The sequence below is a fragment of the Phaenicophaeus curvirostris genome, chromosome 8 (assembly GCF_032191515.1).
Source record: "Phaenicophaeus curvirostris isolate KB17595 chromosome 8, BPBGC_Pcur_1.0, whole genome shotgun sequence".
Taxonomy (NCBI): Eukaryota; Metazoa; Chordata; class Aves; order Cuculiformes; family Cuculidae; genus Phaenicophaeus; species Phaenicophaeus curvirostris.
The window spans coordinates 10,880,565-10,899,209 of record NC_091399.1 but is presented as its reverse complement, the minus strand read 5'-3'; the positions used below and the strand labels follow the sequence as shown (position 1 = coordinate 10,899,209).

General features: G+C 55.3%; 1 protein-coding gene across 4 annotated transcripts in view; it reads left to right on the top strand.

Moving 5' to 3' along the window:
- The first annotated feature begins 2,143 nt into the window (after positions 1 to 2,143).
- The window catches only part of PDE4DIP (phosphodiesterase 4D interacting protein), a 34,573-nt gene continuing 18,071 nt past the window's right edge, over positions 2,144 to 18,645 (top strand). Inside the window, exons 1-13 of one of the 4 annotated variants that reach the window (XM_069862417.1) lie at positions 2,144 to 2,345; positions 5,889 to 5,944; positions 6,174 to 6,352; positions 6,822 to 6,932; positions 7,395 to 7,471; positions 8,184 to 8,307; positions 8,381 to 8,539; positions 8,741 to 8,854; positions 14,749 to 14,871; positions 16,527 to 16,646; positions 16,891 to 16,983; positions 17,097 to 17,312; positions 18,221 to 18,379. In XM_069862417.1, coding sequence (XP_069718518.1) covers positions 2,149 to 2,345; positions 5,889 to 5,944; positions 6,174 to 6,352; positions 6,822 to 6,932; positions 7,395 to 7,471; positions 8,184 to 8,307; positions 8,381 to 8,539; positions 8,741 to 8,854; positions 14,749 to 14,871; positions 16,527 to 16,646; positions 16,891 to 16,983; positions 17,097 to 17,312; positions 18,221 to 18,379 — 1,728 coding nt within the window. In that variant the 5' untranslated portion in view covers positions 2,144 to 2,148. Of the gene's footprint in view, positions 2,346 to 5,888; positions 5,945 to 6,173; positions 6,353 to 6,821; positions 6,933 to 7,394; positions 7,472 to 8,183; positions 8,308 to 8,380; positions 8,540 to 8,740; positions 8,855 to 10,163; positions 11,337 to 14,748; positions 14,872 to 16,526; positions 16,647 to 16,890; positions 16,984 to 17,096; positions 17,313 to 18,220; positions 18,380 to 18,645 lie in introns of those variants that run through there. The other 3 variants (XM_069862418.1, XM_069862415.1, XM_069862419.1) reach the window with 3 other exon arrangements.

Here is an 18,645-nt window from a genome sequence, read left to right as displayed (position 1 = left end):
CAGAGTCCCTGCAGGTCCCTCAGAGGGGGCTGAGGGAGGGGGCAGAGGCAGCACTGGGACGGGTATAGAATCATAGAATCACCAGGTTGGAAGAGACCCACCAGATCATCGAGTCCAACCATTCCTATCAAACACTAAACCATGCCCCTTAGCACCTCGTCCACCTGTCCCTTAAACACCTCCAGGGAAGGTGACTCAACCTCCCTGTTCCAGTGCCCAATGACCCTTTCTGTGAAAAATTTTTTCCTAATGTCCAGCCTAAACCTCCCCTGGCAGAGCTTGAGGCCATTCCCTCTTGTCCTGTGCCCTGTCACTTGGGAGAAGAGCCCAGCTCCCTCCTCTCCACAACCTCCTTTCAGGTCCTTGTAGAGAGCAATGAGGTCTCCCCTCAGCCTCCTCTTCTCCAGGCTAAACAACCCCAGCTCTCTCATAAGACCTGCTCTCCAGCCCCTTCACCAGCTTTGTTGCTCTTCTCTGGACTCGTTCCAGAGCCTCAACATCCTTCTTGTGGTGAGGGGCCCAGAAATGAACACAGTATTCGAGGAGCGGTCTCACCAGTGCCGAGTACAGAGGGAGAATAACCTCCCTGGACCTGCTGGTCACGCCGTTTCTGATAGAAGCCAAGACGCCATTGGCCTTCTTGGCCACCTGGGCACACTGCTGGCTCATGTTCAGTCCCTGTCAACCAACACCCCCAGGTCCCTCTCCTCCAGGCACCTTTCCAGCCAGACTTCTCCTAGTCTGTAGCACTGCACAGGGTTGTTGTGCCCCAAGTGCAGGACCCGGCATTTGGCCTTGTTAAACCTCGTGCCGTTGGACTCAGCCCAGCGGTCCAGCCTGTTCAGATCCCTATCAAACAGGGAAAGGAATTAGGGGTGGTAAAAGGGGACTGGGGTTATTTGGGTCAGGATATAGGGTGGCAAATGAGAGGCAATAGTGAAGGAGCTTGGGGGTGTTAGGTTGGGATGGTGGGTGTTAAAGGGAGATTGGGATGATGGTGGGGTCAAGGGGTAACAAGAGTCACAGGGATGTCCCAGTGGAGGACTGGGAAGTTATGGAAGATTAGAGAGCAAGTGAGGGTTTTGGAGGGCTGGATGGGTGCACAGTGGGCTCTGGGGGTACACGTGGGATTGGAGGTGGCCCGTTGGGATGGAGATGTCCAAGGAAGAGCAGAGTGGTAGGGGATGACAAGAGGACTAGTGAGGGGATTGATCACACGGACTTCAATCTGATGAATTGAAGACATTTTATTGAGCTTAGCTGTTTCTTTATAAACCCTTTTTAGTTACATAACTGGGTGCTCATGAGGGTATCTACAGTGTATTATTGGCTAAAGGTAGCTGTCCATAAAGCTATTACTAACATATTATTGGCTAAACTACCGCACATGCTAAGAAACCAAGTTACGCTAAAATTAACTACGTTGATAGTTCTCTTTAAATGTTTTTCTTTCAGTTGGTACTCGTTCCCACCGAACTAGCTCTTGTATTCCTTTCAGCTGGCCTTTGCTTATCAGAAGGCTGTCTTTTCTCCTCACTGAACTGGCCTTTGTTTACCTTTCAGTTCTCTGTTTCAAGGCCTTGTTAGAATTGCTTGGTATCAATCAGTCCCACAGCATCTAGGCCACTCTCTCTGTAAAATGTCCCCACAGACTAGGGGTAACTGTAATTGAGGTGCTCAGGGGCATGGTTTAGTGGATGATAGGAATGGTTCGACTCCATGATCCTGGAGGTCTTTTCCAACCTAGTAATTCTGTGATTCTGTGAACTGGGATGTCAGGATGAATGTTTGGGGGTGCTATGGGGGATCTTGGCTAATCAGGCACTTTTTGAGGCGACTGGGAACTTGTGGGAAGGACTGGCATGTAAGAGAGGGATTGGAGACAGTACCTGGGGGGCTGAAGGGTGGGGAAAGACTAGGGTTCAGCCCAGAGGGACTCGGGGGAGTGGAAGTTTGGGGCGGGGGGTGGGGTGGGTGGCTGGTGGGGGTGAAGGTAGGGCTGGAGAGAGGGAGCGAGGGAGGGCGAGGGAGGAAGAGGAGGAGGGGCGGAGCGGGAGAGGAAGGAATGGAGGGAGGGATAGAGGGGAGGAAGGAAGAAAGGGGGAGGTAGGGATGGATGAAGGATGGAGGCAGGGAAGAGGAGGAGGGATGCAGCGGAGGGCGGAGCCGACCGGTGCCGCAGAGCCGCCTCCCCGGCGCACGCTGGGCGGCCCGGTACCGACTGCGGAGACCTCCGGTGCCCGGCCCGGCGCCGCCCGGAGAGCCCAGCGTGCACGGTGCCACCGGTGCCCGGCCCGGTGCTGCCGATGCCCGGCCCGGGGCGGGCCGCGAGCCCCGCGGCGGAGGTGAGGAGCGCGTCCGCGTGTCACCCGCGGGCGATGCGCGTCCGGGCACGCGTGGGGCTGCGGCGATGCCGCCTCGGGTGGAGGCCCCGCTACCGACAGCACCCGTGCGGCCGGGGGGCGGGTGTGCTGCCCCGGGGCTGGGCGGCCTGCCCCAAACCCCTCCTCCCTCGGGCCGCGGGTGTCCCCCGCCTGCCGCTGGGGCTGTGGGACACCCCTCTTCCAGCCGGGCTGGGGCGAGCCCGGGGTTGCTGCTGGGCACCCAGGAAAAGGGCTTGCGGGAGCTACCGGTCTGCGGGAAGGGAACGGGGGCCCCTTGTCCAGCGTTGGGGGGCACAGAGATGTTCGCTGCCCTGCGCTGTGAGGACCCGGGGTGCCTGGGCAGCTTGTGCTGTGAGAGGGCAGGACCTATATATAGCATCCCGTAGGGCTGGGATGGCACTGGCAGCGGCACTGGGCTCTCCTCCGGGGCGCGAGGCAAAGTGGGATTTGCAGGGAGGTGCTGGGACATGGGTGGCCCTGCAGGAAGGACTGTAGTTTGGGATGCCGGCGGAGGCTCTTGGCTTGCCCCCTTTCTCTCTGCTCTGCCCATCCCCAATTCCAGCCTGAGCTGCTGGCTGGAGTGCTTGTCCCGGCATCTGGCCCGGGCTGCCAGGCCCCAGGACATGTGCTGGCTGCCACGCGCGCGGTGCAGTGCCAAGAGCCATCTTCGCCAGGAGTATGGGTAACACTGGTCCCCAGCTCCCCCCCGTTTTGCCGCACTCTATGGAGACCTTGTTGCCGTGCCCTGCGCGCAAGCAGTCGGTGGGCGGCTGTGTGCGGTGTGCCATGCACACACGCCCAGGCGCACAGGCAGCTGCCGTGGTGGTGGCTCTGTCCCCAGCTCCACCTCCACTGGGGTGACACTCAGCCCCTGCTGAAACATTTGTGCCAAAGAGTCAGTGGGGAGCCAGGCTGTGTCGCACTCAGCAGCCCACCCCTGACAGTGAGCTGCTACGCTCACACTGGCCGTGCCCAGCCTTTGCCACAGCCCTTCTGCCAGCCCAGAGACAGTTGCTGGCACCCAAAGTGGCTGTGTCTGAGCACGGGGCTGGGGGCTGCTGTCCACCCTCCATCCATCCCTCTGTCCATCCATCTCTCGTCAGCAGGAGGTGATCCAGCAGCACAAGGAGGTGAGTTGCGGTCTTGGGGTGCTGGGTGCTTTGGGATTGCTCTCCAATGGGGCAGCAGCCACCCTCATGCAGCCAATGTGCTGTGGCCCTGGCAGCCACCCCTGCCTTCTCCCCTCTCCCCAGAGGCACCCTGGGCACAGTGGCCCTGGTGTGATGCCCTGGAGGTGCTGTGAGTCAGCGGGTGCTCTGAGTCAGGGCCGCGTGGCACCCCTCGTGCCAGGGCTGGATGATACAGGGGGTGGGAAGTGCTGCCCAGCCAGCTGAGGCTCTGGGGCTGTGCCCCCCTCTGCTCTGCGCTGTGCTGGTGGTGTTGCTCCACGCCCTGGGGTGGCATGGTCCGCATGAAAGGGCTCTTGTCCTCCTGCAGCTCCAGCAGCACCGCAGTAGCAAACAAATTCCCAGTGTTGGGCACACGCTCAAGGAGCGGGGAGCCCCCATCCATCTGTGGCCGTGGCAGAACCCAGGCAGGGTTCCTGCTGGCCCAGCAGCCCAGCCCAGCCCAGCCCAGCCCTGCCAGTCCTGGTGTTGAGGGTGCTGGCCAGGCAGCTGGGCTGCAGGAAACTGTGCACTCTGTTCGCTTGCTCCAGAGCCCATGGCCAGGAGTGAGCACCAACCTAGGCCTGCCTAGGGCTGACCCAAAGAAGCCCCCATAGTACTGGAGCTGCAAGGACTGGTCACCTTCTGCCTGGGTATCAACCCTCCAGACCTTGCATCTCCTCAGCTGTTGTGCCTCCCTCGGTATTCCACCTCCTTGGGTGTTGAGCCCCAGGTCATCATGTTGCCACGGGTGTTGTGCCTCTGGATATTGCGCCTCCGCAGTTTTCAAGAATTCAGATGCTGTGCTTCTTTGGGTACCATGTCTCTCGGTATTAAGCTTCTGGGTGTCATGCCTCCTTAGATGTCATGTCACTTTTTTGTGCCTCTTTGGGTATTTTGCCTTCTGGGATATTGTACTTCAGGATGCCATCCCACTGGTTATTGTGCCTCTGGGTACTGTGCTTCTTTGACTACTGTGCAGCCTTGTGTGTCTTCAGTCTGGGTCCTCAGATGTTTTGCCACTGGGTATTACACCTCTGCGTACCGTGCCTCCTAGGCTGCCCTGGCTCCAGAGATCATGCCTGCTTGGATATTGTGCCTGTTTATTGGGTCTCCTCTGGTATCATGCCTTTGGGTAATGTACTTCTGGGTGTTGTCCTTCTTTGGACGTCACGCCTCTGGATACTGTGCCTCTGAGTATTGTGCCGGTTATGGTGTGTGGAGGGGCACAGGGCCACGCCTGGCTGGTGCTGGTGTGTCTAAGGCCATCATGCCTCAGTTTCCCCTCGTGGTGAGTTGTTGGTGCAGGGGCTGCGTTGCCCTGTAGCTGCCTTCCCCTGCTCACCCTGGGGCTGGCAGCACTCTGTCCCCTGTCCATGAGGTGCTGGTGTGATATGCCCAGTTCAGGGGGCACAGCCTCAGGGCCCTCACCATGGCCTGTGCTGCAGGGTCTTGCTGTCCCTAATCGGCCGCTGGGGCTCGGCATCACACGTGTGGGCAGGGCACTGGAAGAGTGCCCACTGCCTTGCTTGTGGGACCCCACTAAAACAGCTGTCACAGTGGAATTAGAAAATAAATATTCAACATCTTTTTCAAAGGAAAAAAAAACCTGCTTTTTGTTTATTTGTCAGGTGGTTTGGGTTTTTTTATTCTTTTTTAAGTCATGAAATGACTCACACTTCTCTGCTGAAAATAAACCTGAGTGCAGCTGCAGTGAGGACCTGTGAGCTGTGATAGCACAGAGGCATGGGGCCATGAGAGAGCCGCTGGGGACAGTCCTGCCTCAGGCAGCCTCTGCTTGCTGTCAGCACCCAGACCCCTCTCGGGTCATGGGGGGCTGCTGTGGGGCGCAGGTGGCCCTGCCAGTGCTGCTAATGGGGCTAAAGTGGTCCTAAGGGGACACCGCCATCTGCACAGCCCCCGGGGCCTCGTGTCTTTGCACTCAGAGCAGATGCCTCCCAGCCACAAGACACACGTGGGCACCCTGACGTGTGCACAGACACCCATGTGCCTCTGTGCACGCACAGACAGGGGCACATCCCCCCACCTCCATGCGCCCCACGGATGTACAGGGGGTTTTGCTTGCCTGGAGTTTGCCCCCACTGCAGACAGACATTTGTGGTACCATTTGATGTCAGGAGTTCGCTCTGCCATCCCCCACCGCTGGCTGCCTGCAACCTCCCCCAACCCCGTGTGAGGGAGACACAGCAACCACCATGCAGCAGCTTTGGTAACATCCCCCCACACCCTCCCTGGCCCTTCTGGCTTGGTGGTTTTGGGGGCCTGGGGCTGCACCCCTGACGCTGTGCATGATGTGCCCATGTGCTCCTCTCTGCAGAGACCCCTGCAGCGGTGACACACCGGCCGTGCTCCTCGGAGCCAGCTGCATGGCGGGTAAGGCACCTTGAGAGCCCCCCCGTACCCCACACTCCCCAGTTCCCTGCTCCACAGAGGGTGATGCACTGGTGCTCAGCACTCTGGCAGTATGCATCACCCCAAGGACCAGGGGCTTGCTAGGCCCCAAGGCATCCCAGAACGCCTTCTGGTGACATCTTGGGGGCAGGTGGTGTGCAGAGCGGCTGCTTTGCTTGCCTGTCCGCTGCTAGCCCTCGCTCCCTCCCAGCTTCCCAAGATGGACCGTGGGTTGAGAGTGATGAGGATCCCATGCCAGCCGAGCCAGAGGGGTCCCGTGGTCCCCCGGGTGCTCAGCCTCAGCCTGGCCCCTTGGTGCAGACGTGTGTCCTCCGGGACCTGGAGATGAGTCCCCTCGCCCAGACGCAGACTCTGCGGGACTTCGAACAGGTGAGCCCCTGGGGTGCTAGGTCCCCCTGTGGCACTGCCAGGACCCCCCTCCCAGCATGATCAGCTCCCCCCAAGCACCCCCGGGTGCTTGCAGGATGTGTGCTGGATCCCTTGGGTGCACCAGTGGGATGTGAAGGGCAGGAGGGGGATGCAGAGCAGGTGATGGTGGGATGGGGAGAGAAGGCTCAGCCCCCACCGGGCTCCCCCTCGCTGCCCTCCTGGCTGAGGCGAGGTGCGTGGGGGCTGCCAAGGCTCGGGTTTCACCACCCGCCTGTCCCTGCTCAGGCGATTCCTCAAATAGCTCTGGGAGGCCAAAAAAAAGGAAAGGGGCCTGAGCAGGGACAGCGGCAGGAGCTGCAGGCGCGCAGGGACCCCGGGCTGCATCCCCAGTGGCGCCATGTGAGGGGTGCCGGGATGCCCACCCCATGGAGCGCCGGCCATGGCTAACGGGTACCGCACACTCTCCCAGCACCTCAACGACCTCAAGAAGGAGAATTTCAGCCTCAAGCTGCGCATCTACTTTCTGGAGGAACGTGTCCAGCAGAAGGGCGAGGGCAGCTGGGATGATGTCTACAGGCGGGTGAGCACCCGTGGGGAACAGGGATGGGTGCCTGACAGGGGTTTTCCTCCAGATGTCCTCTCTCTTTCAGGAGGAGACGGGGCCAGAGAAGCGCAGCCAGCAGGGATGACAAGAAGGGCATTGGGCACAGCACTGGGGCTGGGGGAGCCACTATGCAGGAATTTTCCCCTTTATGCCTTTGACTGGTGTGGGGAGAAGGTCCAGGAGGGCGTCTCCAGCTTGGTGTGGTGCATGGGGTGGGCTGCACTGCCAGTCTGGTTGCAGACGGATGGAGTGCGTACACCCCATCCCAGCACAAGTGGGCTAAAATACAGCCTGTGCCACTCGGTGCCAGGAGTGCCTGAAGCCCTGCCCTGGTCTGGGGGACCTCTCTGCTGCCTCTGATGTGTTCCTGTGGGCAGCGGCACTGGGGGGTCCAGGCAGGCATGAGGCCATTCTACCCGCCTGCCTCTCACCCCACAGAACATTGAACTGAAAGTGGAGGTGGAGAGCCTGAAGCGGGAGCTGCAGGAGAAACAACAAGCTCTGGACAAAACATGGTGAGTGGGGCCAGCTGAGCCTCCCTGCTCCGGGACAGACACGGCGCTGGTGCAGCATTTGCAACATTTGCATGGACATGGGGGATGGGGTTGTCTGCCTGTGCCCTGCCTGCAGCAGGCAGTGGAGGGCTTTGCAGTGAGGCCAGGCGCCCTCAGGTCTCCTCTTACAGTCCCACCACCGGCCAAAAATAAAGGGCAGCACCTGTTTAGCAGGGGAGGGCAGTGACACGCCTGGGGTCTGTGGTGTGGGTGTCCTGCAGCAGGGCATCACCAGGTGGGGGCCTGGGGCACAGCAACTGGGGAGCCCATGGAATTGGGACTGTGCAGGCACCGCTGTGGTAATTCAGACCCTAAGCATGACCTGGTGCTGCCGGATGAGCTGTGTCCCCAGAGCAGTGGCACTTGGCGGTTATAGTATACCTTGTCTGAGGGTCCTGCAGAAACATCACCCACAGCATGGGTGGAGCTGGGCTGGGAGTACTTGGGGTGGCACAGCTCACCCAGCCTAGCTGGTTTGAGGTGGGGACTTTTGCAAAGGAAGGCCATGCTGTGCCATGACATGACTCGCAGCACTCTGCCAAGCCATACCATGCCGTGCCGTGCCATGCTATCCCACACGATGCCATATCATGTGCCATGCTATGCCATAGCATGCTGTGCCACACTGTGCTGTGCCATATTGTGCTGTGCCATGCCATGCTGTGCCTGGCAGGGTGGCTGCAGAGAACCAGACAACCCGCAGCCAGGCAGCACTTCGTCAGCAGTATGAGGAGCATCAGCGGGACTCGGAGCATGTCTACGAGCTCCTGGAGAACAAGATCCAGCTCCTGCAGGAGGTGAGCCTGGGTGTGGTTCGGGGCAGTGAAGGCTGGGGGCCAGTGCTTGGATGCTCACCCCACTGCTGTGCAGGAGGCCAGGCTGGCACGGAGTGAGACCGAGCAGGCCATGGCTCTGGCCAGAGCCGAAGCAGAGCGGTGCCAGGAGCTGGCAGGAAAGCTGAAGGAAGCTGTGAGGGTGAAGGAGGAGAACAGGAATGATGACAACTACAGTGCCATGGCCCAGAGGTGGGTGCCAGGACCCATCCCCTCTGTTCTGCTAGCCTGTGCCTTGTGCTGGTGCTTGGGGACCACCAAAGGGCTGCTGCTATGCAGGATCTGCGGGATGTGTGGGTCCCATGGGGATGGAAGGGTGACTTCAAGGGGAGAGAGCTGGGCTGTGGGGAATAGGACCATACTGAACGTCCCCCACTTTTCCCTCTCTCACAGGAAGATTGAAGAGCTGACCCAAGAGCTGGCTGCCAGCAAACAGCTTGAGGAGATGCTGGCAGCCGAGAAGCATGACCTGCAGCAGCGCCTGGAGAAGCCCCTGGCCATGGAGGGGCAGGTGGGTGTGCAGATGTGGGGGATCCCAGGGAGGAGCATACCTGCCTAGGGCCTGGCTAGCAGTTCCTGTCCTCTTCTAGGTCTGTGGCCACGGCTGTGCCACATCCTGCCCAGCAGTGCTGGGTGTTTCCCAGCTGTGCTGGAGGACAGGAGGACCCAGTCAGGGGAGTGGCCACCAGTCTCGGGTGTTGGTGCCGCCTGCACCTGTCTGCTATTTAAATTCCTGGTCTTAAAATATCCCTGGTGCAGTGCCAGGTAGGATTTCGGGGCTGAAAGGCATCGGAGCAGCATGTTCCTGGCAGTCACATGGCTCTGGCCAAGCTGCGTCTTGATGGCACAGCGCTGACCCCAGTAGCCATGGGCTATTGACATGTGAACTGCACATGTGGTGGTCCCGTCGGGGGACCCCAATCTGTGCCTATGAAGTGGCACAGGGCAGCGCGTGGGTGCTGGTGGCCTTGTGCTGCGAGGACAGCACCCCAGCACTGCCTCTGGGGAATGGGCATTGGCACTGGGACTGGGGTATGCTGCTGGCCCTGGGATGGGACCTGGCACTGGGCTAGACACTGGGACTGGGGGCAGGCACTGCGGGGGAGCGCTGACATTGGGGCAGGGCACTGACATTGGGACTGGGCCCCCAGATTGGGCTCACAGTTGTTCTGGTCACTGTTGCGGTTGCTGTTGTGGTTGGTCACGGTCACTGTCACAGTTGGCTGCGGTCGCTGTCATGGTTGGTCATTTGGTCCCTGTTGCAACTGCTGCTGCATTCGGTCACAGGGTCACAGTTGCTGTCGTGGTCGGTCGCTGCCGCGGTCTCTGTTGCAGACCCTGTCGCGGTCCCTGTCACACTTGGTTGCTGTCGCGGTCCCTGTCGCGATTCCTGTCACATTTTGTCACGGTCACGTTTGCTCGCGACCGCTGTCGCTGACGCTGTCGCCACGTGTGCCCCGGGCTGGCGCGCACGCGCAGCTTCCGGGCGCAGCAACTACAAGCCCCAGCATGCCTCGCGGGCGCAGCGCATGCGCAGAAGTCCCCGCCAGCCGCCATCTTGAAATGTGATCCAGAAGCCGGGCAGCGCCGTGGCAGCAGCGTCTGCGGCGGGGCCGGGGGGCGCCGAGCGGGGTCCGGGCTGGGCCGAGGCGCGAGGGCGGTGCCGGTGCCGTACGCTGCGCTGTGCCCGTGGCTCCGGGAGCCCTGGCGCTTCTCCCGGTTAACGGGAGGGGTCGGTGCGGCCGGGACCCGAGGGGCCGCGCCCCGGGAAATGTGCTGAGCTCGGGGGGAGGCCCCGGGAGGTCCCTCGGGAGCAGCGGGCTGGGTGCTGGTCGGGAGGGAGGATGAAGGAAGCGTGCCGGATCTGCGCCCGGGAGCTGTGCGGCAACCAGCGACGATGGATCTTCCACACGGCGGCCAAGCTGAACCTCCAGGTGCTGCTCTCCCACGTCCTGGGCCGGGAGCTGTGCCGGGATGGCAAATCCGAGTTCGCTTGCAGCAAGTGTGCCTTCATGCTGGACCGCATCTACAGGTTCGACACCGTCATCGCACGCATCGAAGCCCTCTCCATCGAGCGTCTGCAGAAGCTGCTGCTGGAGAAAGACCGCCTCAAGTTCTGCATTGCAAGCATGTACCGCAGAAACAACGAAGACTCCAGCACGGACGACAGAGCTGGGGATGGGACTGTGGACCTGTCTAACCTGCCTGATGCACGGTACGCTGCCCTCCTTCAGGAGGATTTTGCTTATTCTGGGTATGAGTATTGGACAGATCAAGAAGACCATAGCTTGGAGCCACACAGCTGCCACGCTTCAGAGGGAGCGACTAACCGGCCGCGGCGTTGTCGTGGCTGTGCTGCGCTGCGGGTGGCCGATGCTGACTACGAAGCGATTTGCAAAGTGCCGCGCAAGGTGGCCAGAAGCATCTCCTGTGGGCTGTCTAGCCGATGGTCGGCCAGCATGGGCAATGAAGAGTCATCCGTGTGTGATGCAGTGGAGACTGCCAGCACCAGAGGGCCTGTGGATGGAGAAAGTATGGAGGAAGGCACGCCTGCATCCTCTGTTGAGTCCCTGGACACAACCGTGGAGGCGAGTGCTCTGCAGCAGAAGGACGAAGATGCAGATAATGGTGTGAAAGGCAATGGGAAACGTGACGACTCTTCAGATGACCGCACAACGCCAAACTCTTCACTCAGTGGGAACAGGCTGGAGTTGGCCCTCAGCCTGATCAAGGCTTTGGACTACAAACCCCTTCAGAGCCCCAGAGGCAGCAGGCTACCTATTCCTGTGAAGTCCAGCTTGCCCCCTCCCAAGCCCAGCCGTGACTTGGCAGATGGCAGTGCTTCTGCTGGCTTAGTGTGTGCCAGTTCTGCCTTCCTCAACGTAGACAGAAGATCCTTTTCCAGAGCTCCTTTGGGTCTTTCCCTGGAGATTTCTGATCTGCAAGAGCTGTGGGATGACCTCTGTGAGGATTATATGCCGTTGCGGGTACAGGTAGAGGTCATTGTGCTACTGTTCAGTGGAGCTGTGGCCCAACACTGTGCCCACTAGGGATTCTTCTGTGCTGAGATAATGCTGATAGCCACGTGTCACTGAATCCAGGGCTAAGAATAGGCAGCTCGGTCCTTTTTAGGTGTGCTGTCTCTCTCCTTTGTCATTCTCCTGTTCTCTGTTTCCTTCTTGTGTTCTGGGAAATTAACCTTCCCCCTGCCCATTACCTCTCCCTGGCGAATGCAGACTGATAGATAGGTCTAAGCTCTTTGCATGCTTTGGCATTTTTCTGCTGAGAAAACAACCAATTTCACTTCAACTTTCTCTTTAGAAAGTTGGTGTGACTTTTGCCCACAATGAAAGGGAGTGTTTTAAGCTTCTGGGTATATGTTTTCCAGCAAGCGTGTTTTCTTTGTGCCTGGGTAATGGTTCAGTGTCAGGAACACCTGCCTCTGCAGATCTGTGCAGATCTGCACAGGGATCTATGGCGTGTGCCCTGAGGAAAAGGTGATTTCCTTGCAGGTGGATTTGTGCCAGAGGATGACTTTAGGGTTGGTATTCTAGATAATTGGTTTATTTTCTGATCCTTTGAACTGATTCTATGATTAACAGCGGGTATGGCTGAGAGTTGATGAAAGCTCCTGCTTTCATGAGACTTCTGGTGCTGTTGTCTGTCTTGATGTAGCTCTGCATTGCCCCTCTTTTGCTGGCTTTTATGAAATCTTCATTATTATGCAGTCAAAAAGCTGAACTTGTAACTCCTTTACCACTTCTCGTAATGAATAGAAGGTCTCAGTCAGCTTCAATTTAAGAATATCCATGTCAGCCTAATTGCATCCCCATTAGCAGCCTTAGTGCTCTCTAATGCTCTAGGTAGCCTGGGGGATTAGAAAAATGCTTGTTTATAACTATGGCAACTGTGGCTGTGCTGAATTAGCTTCCTATTTGGACGGCACTGCCTGCTGTCCCAGCTGCTTGCATGTTTCCCAGCGCTGGCTGGTAGTCCCATAAAAACCTGCTAGGGAGGACTGTAGAAAAACTGATTTTCATCTGGTGCACAAAGGCATCGTGCTGGCAACCAGCGCCTGGAGATGTGGATCAGGGTGTTGGTGCTGCTTCTGGAATCTATGTTGCTTGGTACTAATTTTCACTGCTAAGGATATATTTACAGCTTAAAAATAGGCTTTCTCTTAGCAGAGTGTGATGCAATCGACGTGGCACATTTGCTCTTTGTGTCACATGTCACCATCCTCATCTGGGAATGGCCTTTGAGGAGTTCCTCCAGCTTCTGCCATCCAATCATCCCTGCCAGGAATTCATCCTGCAGATTTTTTTTTTTTACTGCCTGTTTCTTGCCATGGCAGCAGCAGTTGCAGGCTTTGCTGCAGGGTCTAGCAGAAAGGAGAAAGTGCTAAATCCTTCGCGTGGCTTTCATGGCAGAAATGAGGAGTCGGATGCAGCTAGGAAACAAAGTAGTTCCTGTACAAGTGATTTTTCCATCTCTGTGCGAGCAACAGTCTTTCTCAAAGTGAAGTATTGCTTTCCAGCAATTCATATGCATAAACGCCCTTCTGGTGGCATGGGAGAGGTGATGATTCCCCGATTGCTTTTGGGAAATTGCTGTTCTGCTTTAAATTTACTGCCATAAGCTATGATGACTGAGAGCAATCTGGTGTCGAGGGCACGTGATCTCTGGTACTGTCTCTTTGGGCGTTTTCTTGAACCAACAATTCTTCCCCTTTGTCATCACAGCCCCAGGAAAATGCCCCCAAGCCCAGCCTTCGGCAGACACATTGCAGCTGCCTGCGGTGTCAGGCTGGCAGCGAGCAAAGCGTTGCCCAGCTAAAAGGCAGTCCTTTGCCCACTGTTCTGGGCAGATGGGAGCTGGGCAGGCTTAGATAATGCCACGATTATTGTTATTGCTTTATTAAGGAAGTCTTGTGTCTAGGTCAGTGTGTGCTGCTGTTGCTGGAGCTGTGCTGAGGAGAGAGGGTCAGTAAAACGCTGCTAGGGAGCCTTCATGCCCCTGGCGCGGCTGTGGGGAAGCATGAGGGAGGCGGCCTGGGCATCAGGGCTTTGTACTCTGGAGCTGCCTTTGCCTTTCCCTCCCATGCTTGTAGGTCTTTGCAGCCTTTCTGCTCATTTTTCTTTGAATTGGGCAAATTCTGAGGAAAGAGCTGTTTTCCTTCCCCACCCCCATTTTCTTTTCAATAGCCTTATTTCAAAATAGCTGCTGTGTGAGAGGTTGCAGCAGCTCTCCATGTCTGATCTGAAACCTTCTTGCTGGGCAAATTTGAAATCGCTTGCTGTGGCTTGAAGGTTTCACTAAAACATAAACAGCATTCAGGTAAAGGGAAGTGTTGCATGTGAGAGGCAATGCAGAAACCCGTGCTGCCTGCCTTTCCTGGAGACAGTGTTTCTGTGGCTGCCAAAGACAGGGATTGAATCTGATGGAGCTAATCACAATTGGCTGTTGTTCTTACAGTGCTGTGCTACCTGGAGATGGTGCTCTGTGCTCTGAAAAGCTCTGGGATGTTCTAATAGCTTCTGCACGGCAACCCTGCGCTTGCCAGGTCTCCTACTTAAAGCAGACACCACCAGTACAGTTGAACTGATAGCACTGATGATGTTCTGGAATACTCAGCGGGTCCTGTGGGGTTTGGAGTGGGTAGCTGGGTTTCAGTGCCGCTCTCGGCAGTTAACAGATCACTAGGCAGGAGGCGACACGAGAGTAAGAAAGGATGACAAGGGATTAGTGTGTGCTCAGCCAGCAGCATCTGGCAGGCCACACGTCAAAGTAGGCTGCCTCCATTCTCAGTGAATGGCTGTCTCGTGAAAAAAATCTCAGCTGTGGCACTGAATTTGCTATGGCTTGTGGAACTGCAGGGCGTGGGCACTGGCGTGTGGGGAGTTTGTGAGGGAGAGCCCAGAGAATCACATATGGATGGCTTCTGAGTGGGGATGACTGCTGGCTCGTGGCAGGAGGGTGGCTGGTGGGAAGGATCAAAGGCTGTGGGCTTGATAAAGATGGAGAGGCTTGGCCGAACATGGGAAGAAGTTGTTCAGTTCAGTGTTGGCTTTGAAGCTTTCTGAGGCTGCCAGCAGGAGGGGATCCATCACCAGCCTGCAGACAGTGGTTAAAGCTGGACAAACTGCTGGGTTCATGGTACAGGAGTGAGAAGAGGCAGGGAGCCCAACCAGCATCTTGGGACAGCAGGAGATTCCTGGTAGGTCAGTTAGAGGGCTGACAGCTGCGAGCCAGGCACACAGGTGAGAGGAGACATGTCAGCGTGATATTTCAGAGGCAGCTAGAAAAGCCCACTGAGCATGTTTAAGCCAATGCTGCAAGGTCTGTTAGGGCTGGCAGCTGAAATGAAGCCCATGCAAGACTTGAGCCATTATTCTTCTTTTTCAGAATTGGCAGGATGAACGTCAGCAGCCACCAGCTCCATGTGACCCTACAGCAGGGGAACACGTGTCTGATCTCCGTGCTGCAGAGCTGCAGGGCAAAATCCAGCAATTTGAAGCTGACAACAAGGTATTTCCTCACTAACAGCACGTTCAACACCTAGTGAGTCTGATGTAATCAGTGTTGGAGGCTGGTCCTAGCCTGGCCAGAGACAGGCATCTGTGCCTTAGTTGCAGCAAGGGTATGTGCTGACATAATTCTCAGTGTAGTTGTCTGCCAGGGGTTAAAAGCATTTATGTTTTTCTCCATGTGCTGTTCAATTTTTCCAAATTTATTTTAGCAAACCATTAGAAGAACTTCTTGCTTGCCCTGTCAGCCTGCTGGGAGCTGTGCGAGGAAAGATGCGCAGGGCTATTTCTCTGTCTCTTGGATTTTCATGGGCCAAGCATGGTGTCTGCCTTTTGAGACAGTTGCCTTCTTTTTTCAAGCAGTAAGGAGTGCAGAGGGCTTCCTGTCTTCATTTTGATTTAAATGCTTTCTTAGGAAAGAAATGCAGCTGAGTTGTCTTGAGGCAGATCAAATTTCACACGTTGCATGGGGTTGATGCTTTTACTTATGCCCTTGAACTCTAAGCAAAACTATAGCCACTGGAAAACAGAGGGATTAAATGTGAAGAAACATCGGGATGGGACATATGTTTAAATCTGGGGACAAGCTTTTTGAGCTGCCTGGACCACAAAGATTGACAGGGAAATAAGGAGGCTCAAGGCCCAGTAAATGCAGTTGGAAGTGTTTGAACAGTTTAGGGGGAACACCTCATAGAGAAGAGGTAACACCACAGGTGTGTGAACAAGGGGAAATCAAGCGGTAGCACCATCTCCTTAAGAAAGTGAGGCTTCAGTATATTCTGAGGAGATGCATAGCATCCAAGACTAAGTATGCCAACAGCCAGCCTGTTCAGAAATGCTAATGAGCAGTTGCTTAAATGCACAGTGTGCACTGTGTTATGAAACGTTATGATGAAAGCAGAGAACTGTCCTAAAACTGTTTGAGGTGGTAGTTTTTTAGGATGAGAATGTCAGAAGCAAAAGTTAAATGGGTTGTAAACCAGCCATGGAGGCTGGTGGGATGTTCCACTTTGCTTTGCGACTGTACTGTTGGTGTGCTGGCACTGGCTGGACTCTGTGCAGGAGCCAGAGCTTGAGGATAAATAAGCCACTGATCTGATCCAGTGCAGAATTACCTTGATGAGCAGTTGCTGCAAGAGTGCCTGATGGTTGAAGGAAGCAGTAAGAGAAGGGGCTGGCAGGCTGTAAAGGGGCAGCTGCAACACTCTGGAGAACCTCATAGGCAGAGGGAACAGTTTTTAGAATGTGTAGCTTTGAATTTTTTGTTCAGATCTCTTGGGAGGTTTTTGGGTTGAAGCAGAGACAAATGATAGAAACAGGGAATGTTGCTGGGCAGTCCGAGCAAGACTCTCCTGGAGTATGCGGGAGGCAGTATGACACATGAACCCAAGCCTAGAACCTCTGCCCTGCATGCGGGGGCGGCACTGGGGGAACCACAGGCACTGAACAGTCCTGTGCAGGGGCTGAAGGCTTTGTGTCTACTCACTGGTCTCCACCCAGCTCAAACTGTATTTTACTATCTAGAGGGACCCACGTTGATCTCGATCTGGTGAATGCCTGGGCTGTACAGACTTGAATAAAAAGTGGAGGGAGTCCCAAGAGTGTTTATGTGGACTATTAGGCAGGAATACAAAACCAACATGTTTCTGTCTTCAGTTGTTACAGGAAAAGCTGAATGAATTGAAGTTTGAATTAAAATCTGTCCAAGAAATGTCACAGGGGCAAGATCGTACAATCCAGAGCCTGAACGAGGTTCTGAAGAGCAAAGAGAGTAAGGTAATAGTTTTGGGTTGGCAGGGTGGTGCTTACCAAAAGTGGAAAGTGTGCTAGCCCTCTAGGCAGTTACTGAAAAGGAATGCTGAAGCCATTGCTAGGCATCCTGGATCTCATTAAATTATTTCTTGCAAAGCTACCACTTTCTTGTGATTCTGACATGTGTCATAATCCATGCTGGAGGCTGAGATGGGAGGGGTTGTGCTTGGTTTGCCAGTGACTGGGCTTTCTAAACTTGGACTCATAGATAGAAGAGCTGTACCATATCATTGAAGGGCAGAATGAGATGATGGCCAAGCTGCAGGACACGTTACACAGAAGCCATGTGGGACAGTTGCAGGTACGTCTCTGGAAAGCCTCAAATATATCAGATTTTGTTCTGCAGGGATCCAAATTTTTAAATCCCACTTATGAAGGGAATATTAGAGTTTCTTTGTTTCCCACTCTTGTTAGATGTCAGAGAGCCCACTGTCATCCCAGGAGCAGCAAATGTCACTGCTTGATCTTCAGAACACACTTTTCTGCACCAAGCTGGAGGTGCAGAAGTTGAAAGGAGCCCAGTGCCAGAAAGAGCATCAACTGGCTGAAGCCAGGAGAGCAACCCAGCTTCTAGAGACCATGGTGCATGAGGAAGAACAACAGAAAGAGGCAACCTGGAAACACAATCAGGTATGAGAAGCTCTTAGACTGGAAGTCTCTGGGGTTACACGACTTAAGAAGTGCTACTGTAGTCAGTACTCTGCTCTTTTTCATCATTTCTATCTACACCAGTCTGGGCACGCTTGGCTAACCCCATGACACTTACGGCAGGGAGAATTCTCCAGCCTCCTCAGCTTCATATCTGAGGATTTAGAATCAGCAAAGACACTTGGTAGTGGGAATATCATCACTTATCTGTCTTCGGCTGCTGCAAATGTCCCATCTCTTTTTGTGATATTACAAAGTCAGTGTCCACTGCTGCGCAGGTGTCCTGATTTCAGCTGGAATAGAGTTAATTTTATTCCTGGTAGCTGCTGTTTTTCAGATTTAGTATGAGAAGAATGTGCAAAATACACTGTTTTTTTTAATGCCGTTGCTGAGAAATCAAGGATTTTTCAGTTACCGATGTTCTGTCAGTATGTAGGTGCAGAGCCAGGGCGGCTAACCCACGCTGGCCAACAGAATAGACCATACCATAACATCATGCTCAGTATAAAATGGGAATTTAGCCTTTGGGTGGGTAGGCAATCTAGGTTCCATGTTAGGTGTTCTGTGCTTGCTCAAATCACTGCTCAGGATGGGCTAATCATTGAACACTGAGCAGTTGCATTTTATTATATTCTTATTTAATATACTTATTGATGTTGTTGTTACTATTATTGTAATATTGTTCTATAAACCTGTCTTTATCTCAACTCACAAGTTTTGCTTTACTTCCCAGTCCCCATAGAAGTGCATTTTGAGTTGTGAAAGCTGTAGTATTGCAGAGCAGTTCTGGCTGCTCCCACAGCTCTTGTTGCTTGTGGCTTCTTTAAACAGCTGGCCTGCTGTTTAAAGGTCCGAGGACTGACTCTAAGGTATGCGATTTTCCCTGACAGGAGCTGCGTGCTGTGGTACAGCAGCTGCAGGCAGAGCTGCAGGACAAGGCTCAGCAGCTCCAGATGGTGGAGCAAGAGAAGTGCCGTGAGCTGCAGGCCCAGGAGCAGAGAATTCAGTGTTTGAGTCAGCATCTGGCTCACAAGGAACAGCTTCTGCAGGTGAGATGCAGAAAGATTGGGATCGAGCGTGAGTAGCCAGGACTCCTGCTCCTCCTTTGGTATTTGGTGATACAAAAGTCAGCCTGTAGCTTTCATGCATGCCCCTCGAAGAAGGGAAAGAAAGAGGTGCATCTGAGCTCCTCAAGTGAGGAAGGAGGCACAGGTTTATGAGTACCTCAGCCCACAGCAATGCCTGGTGAGCCCTGGCAGGTGCCAATCAGACAACCCCAGGTGGTGGGGCATTGCCACCCTTTATTGTGGGAGGT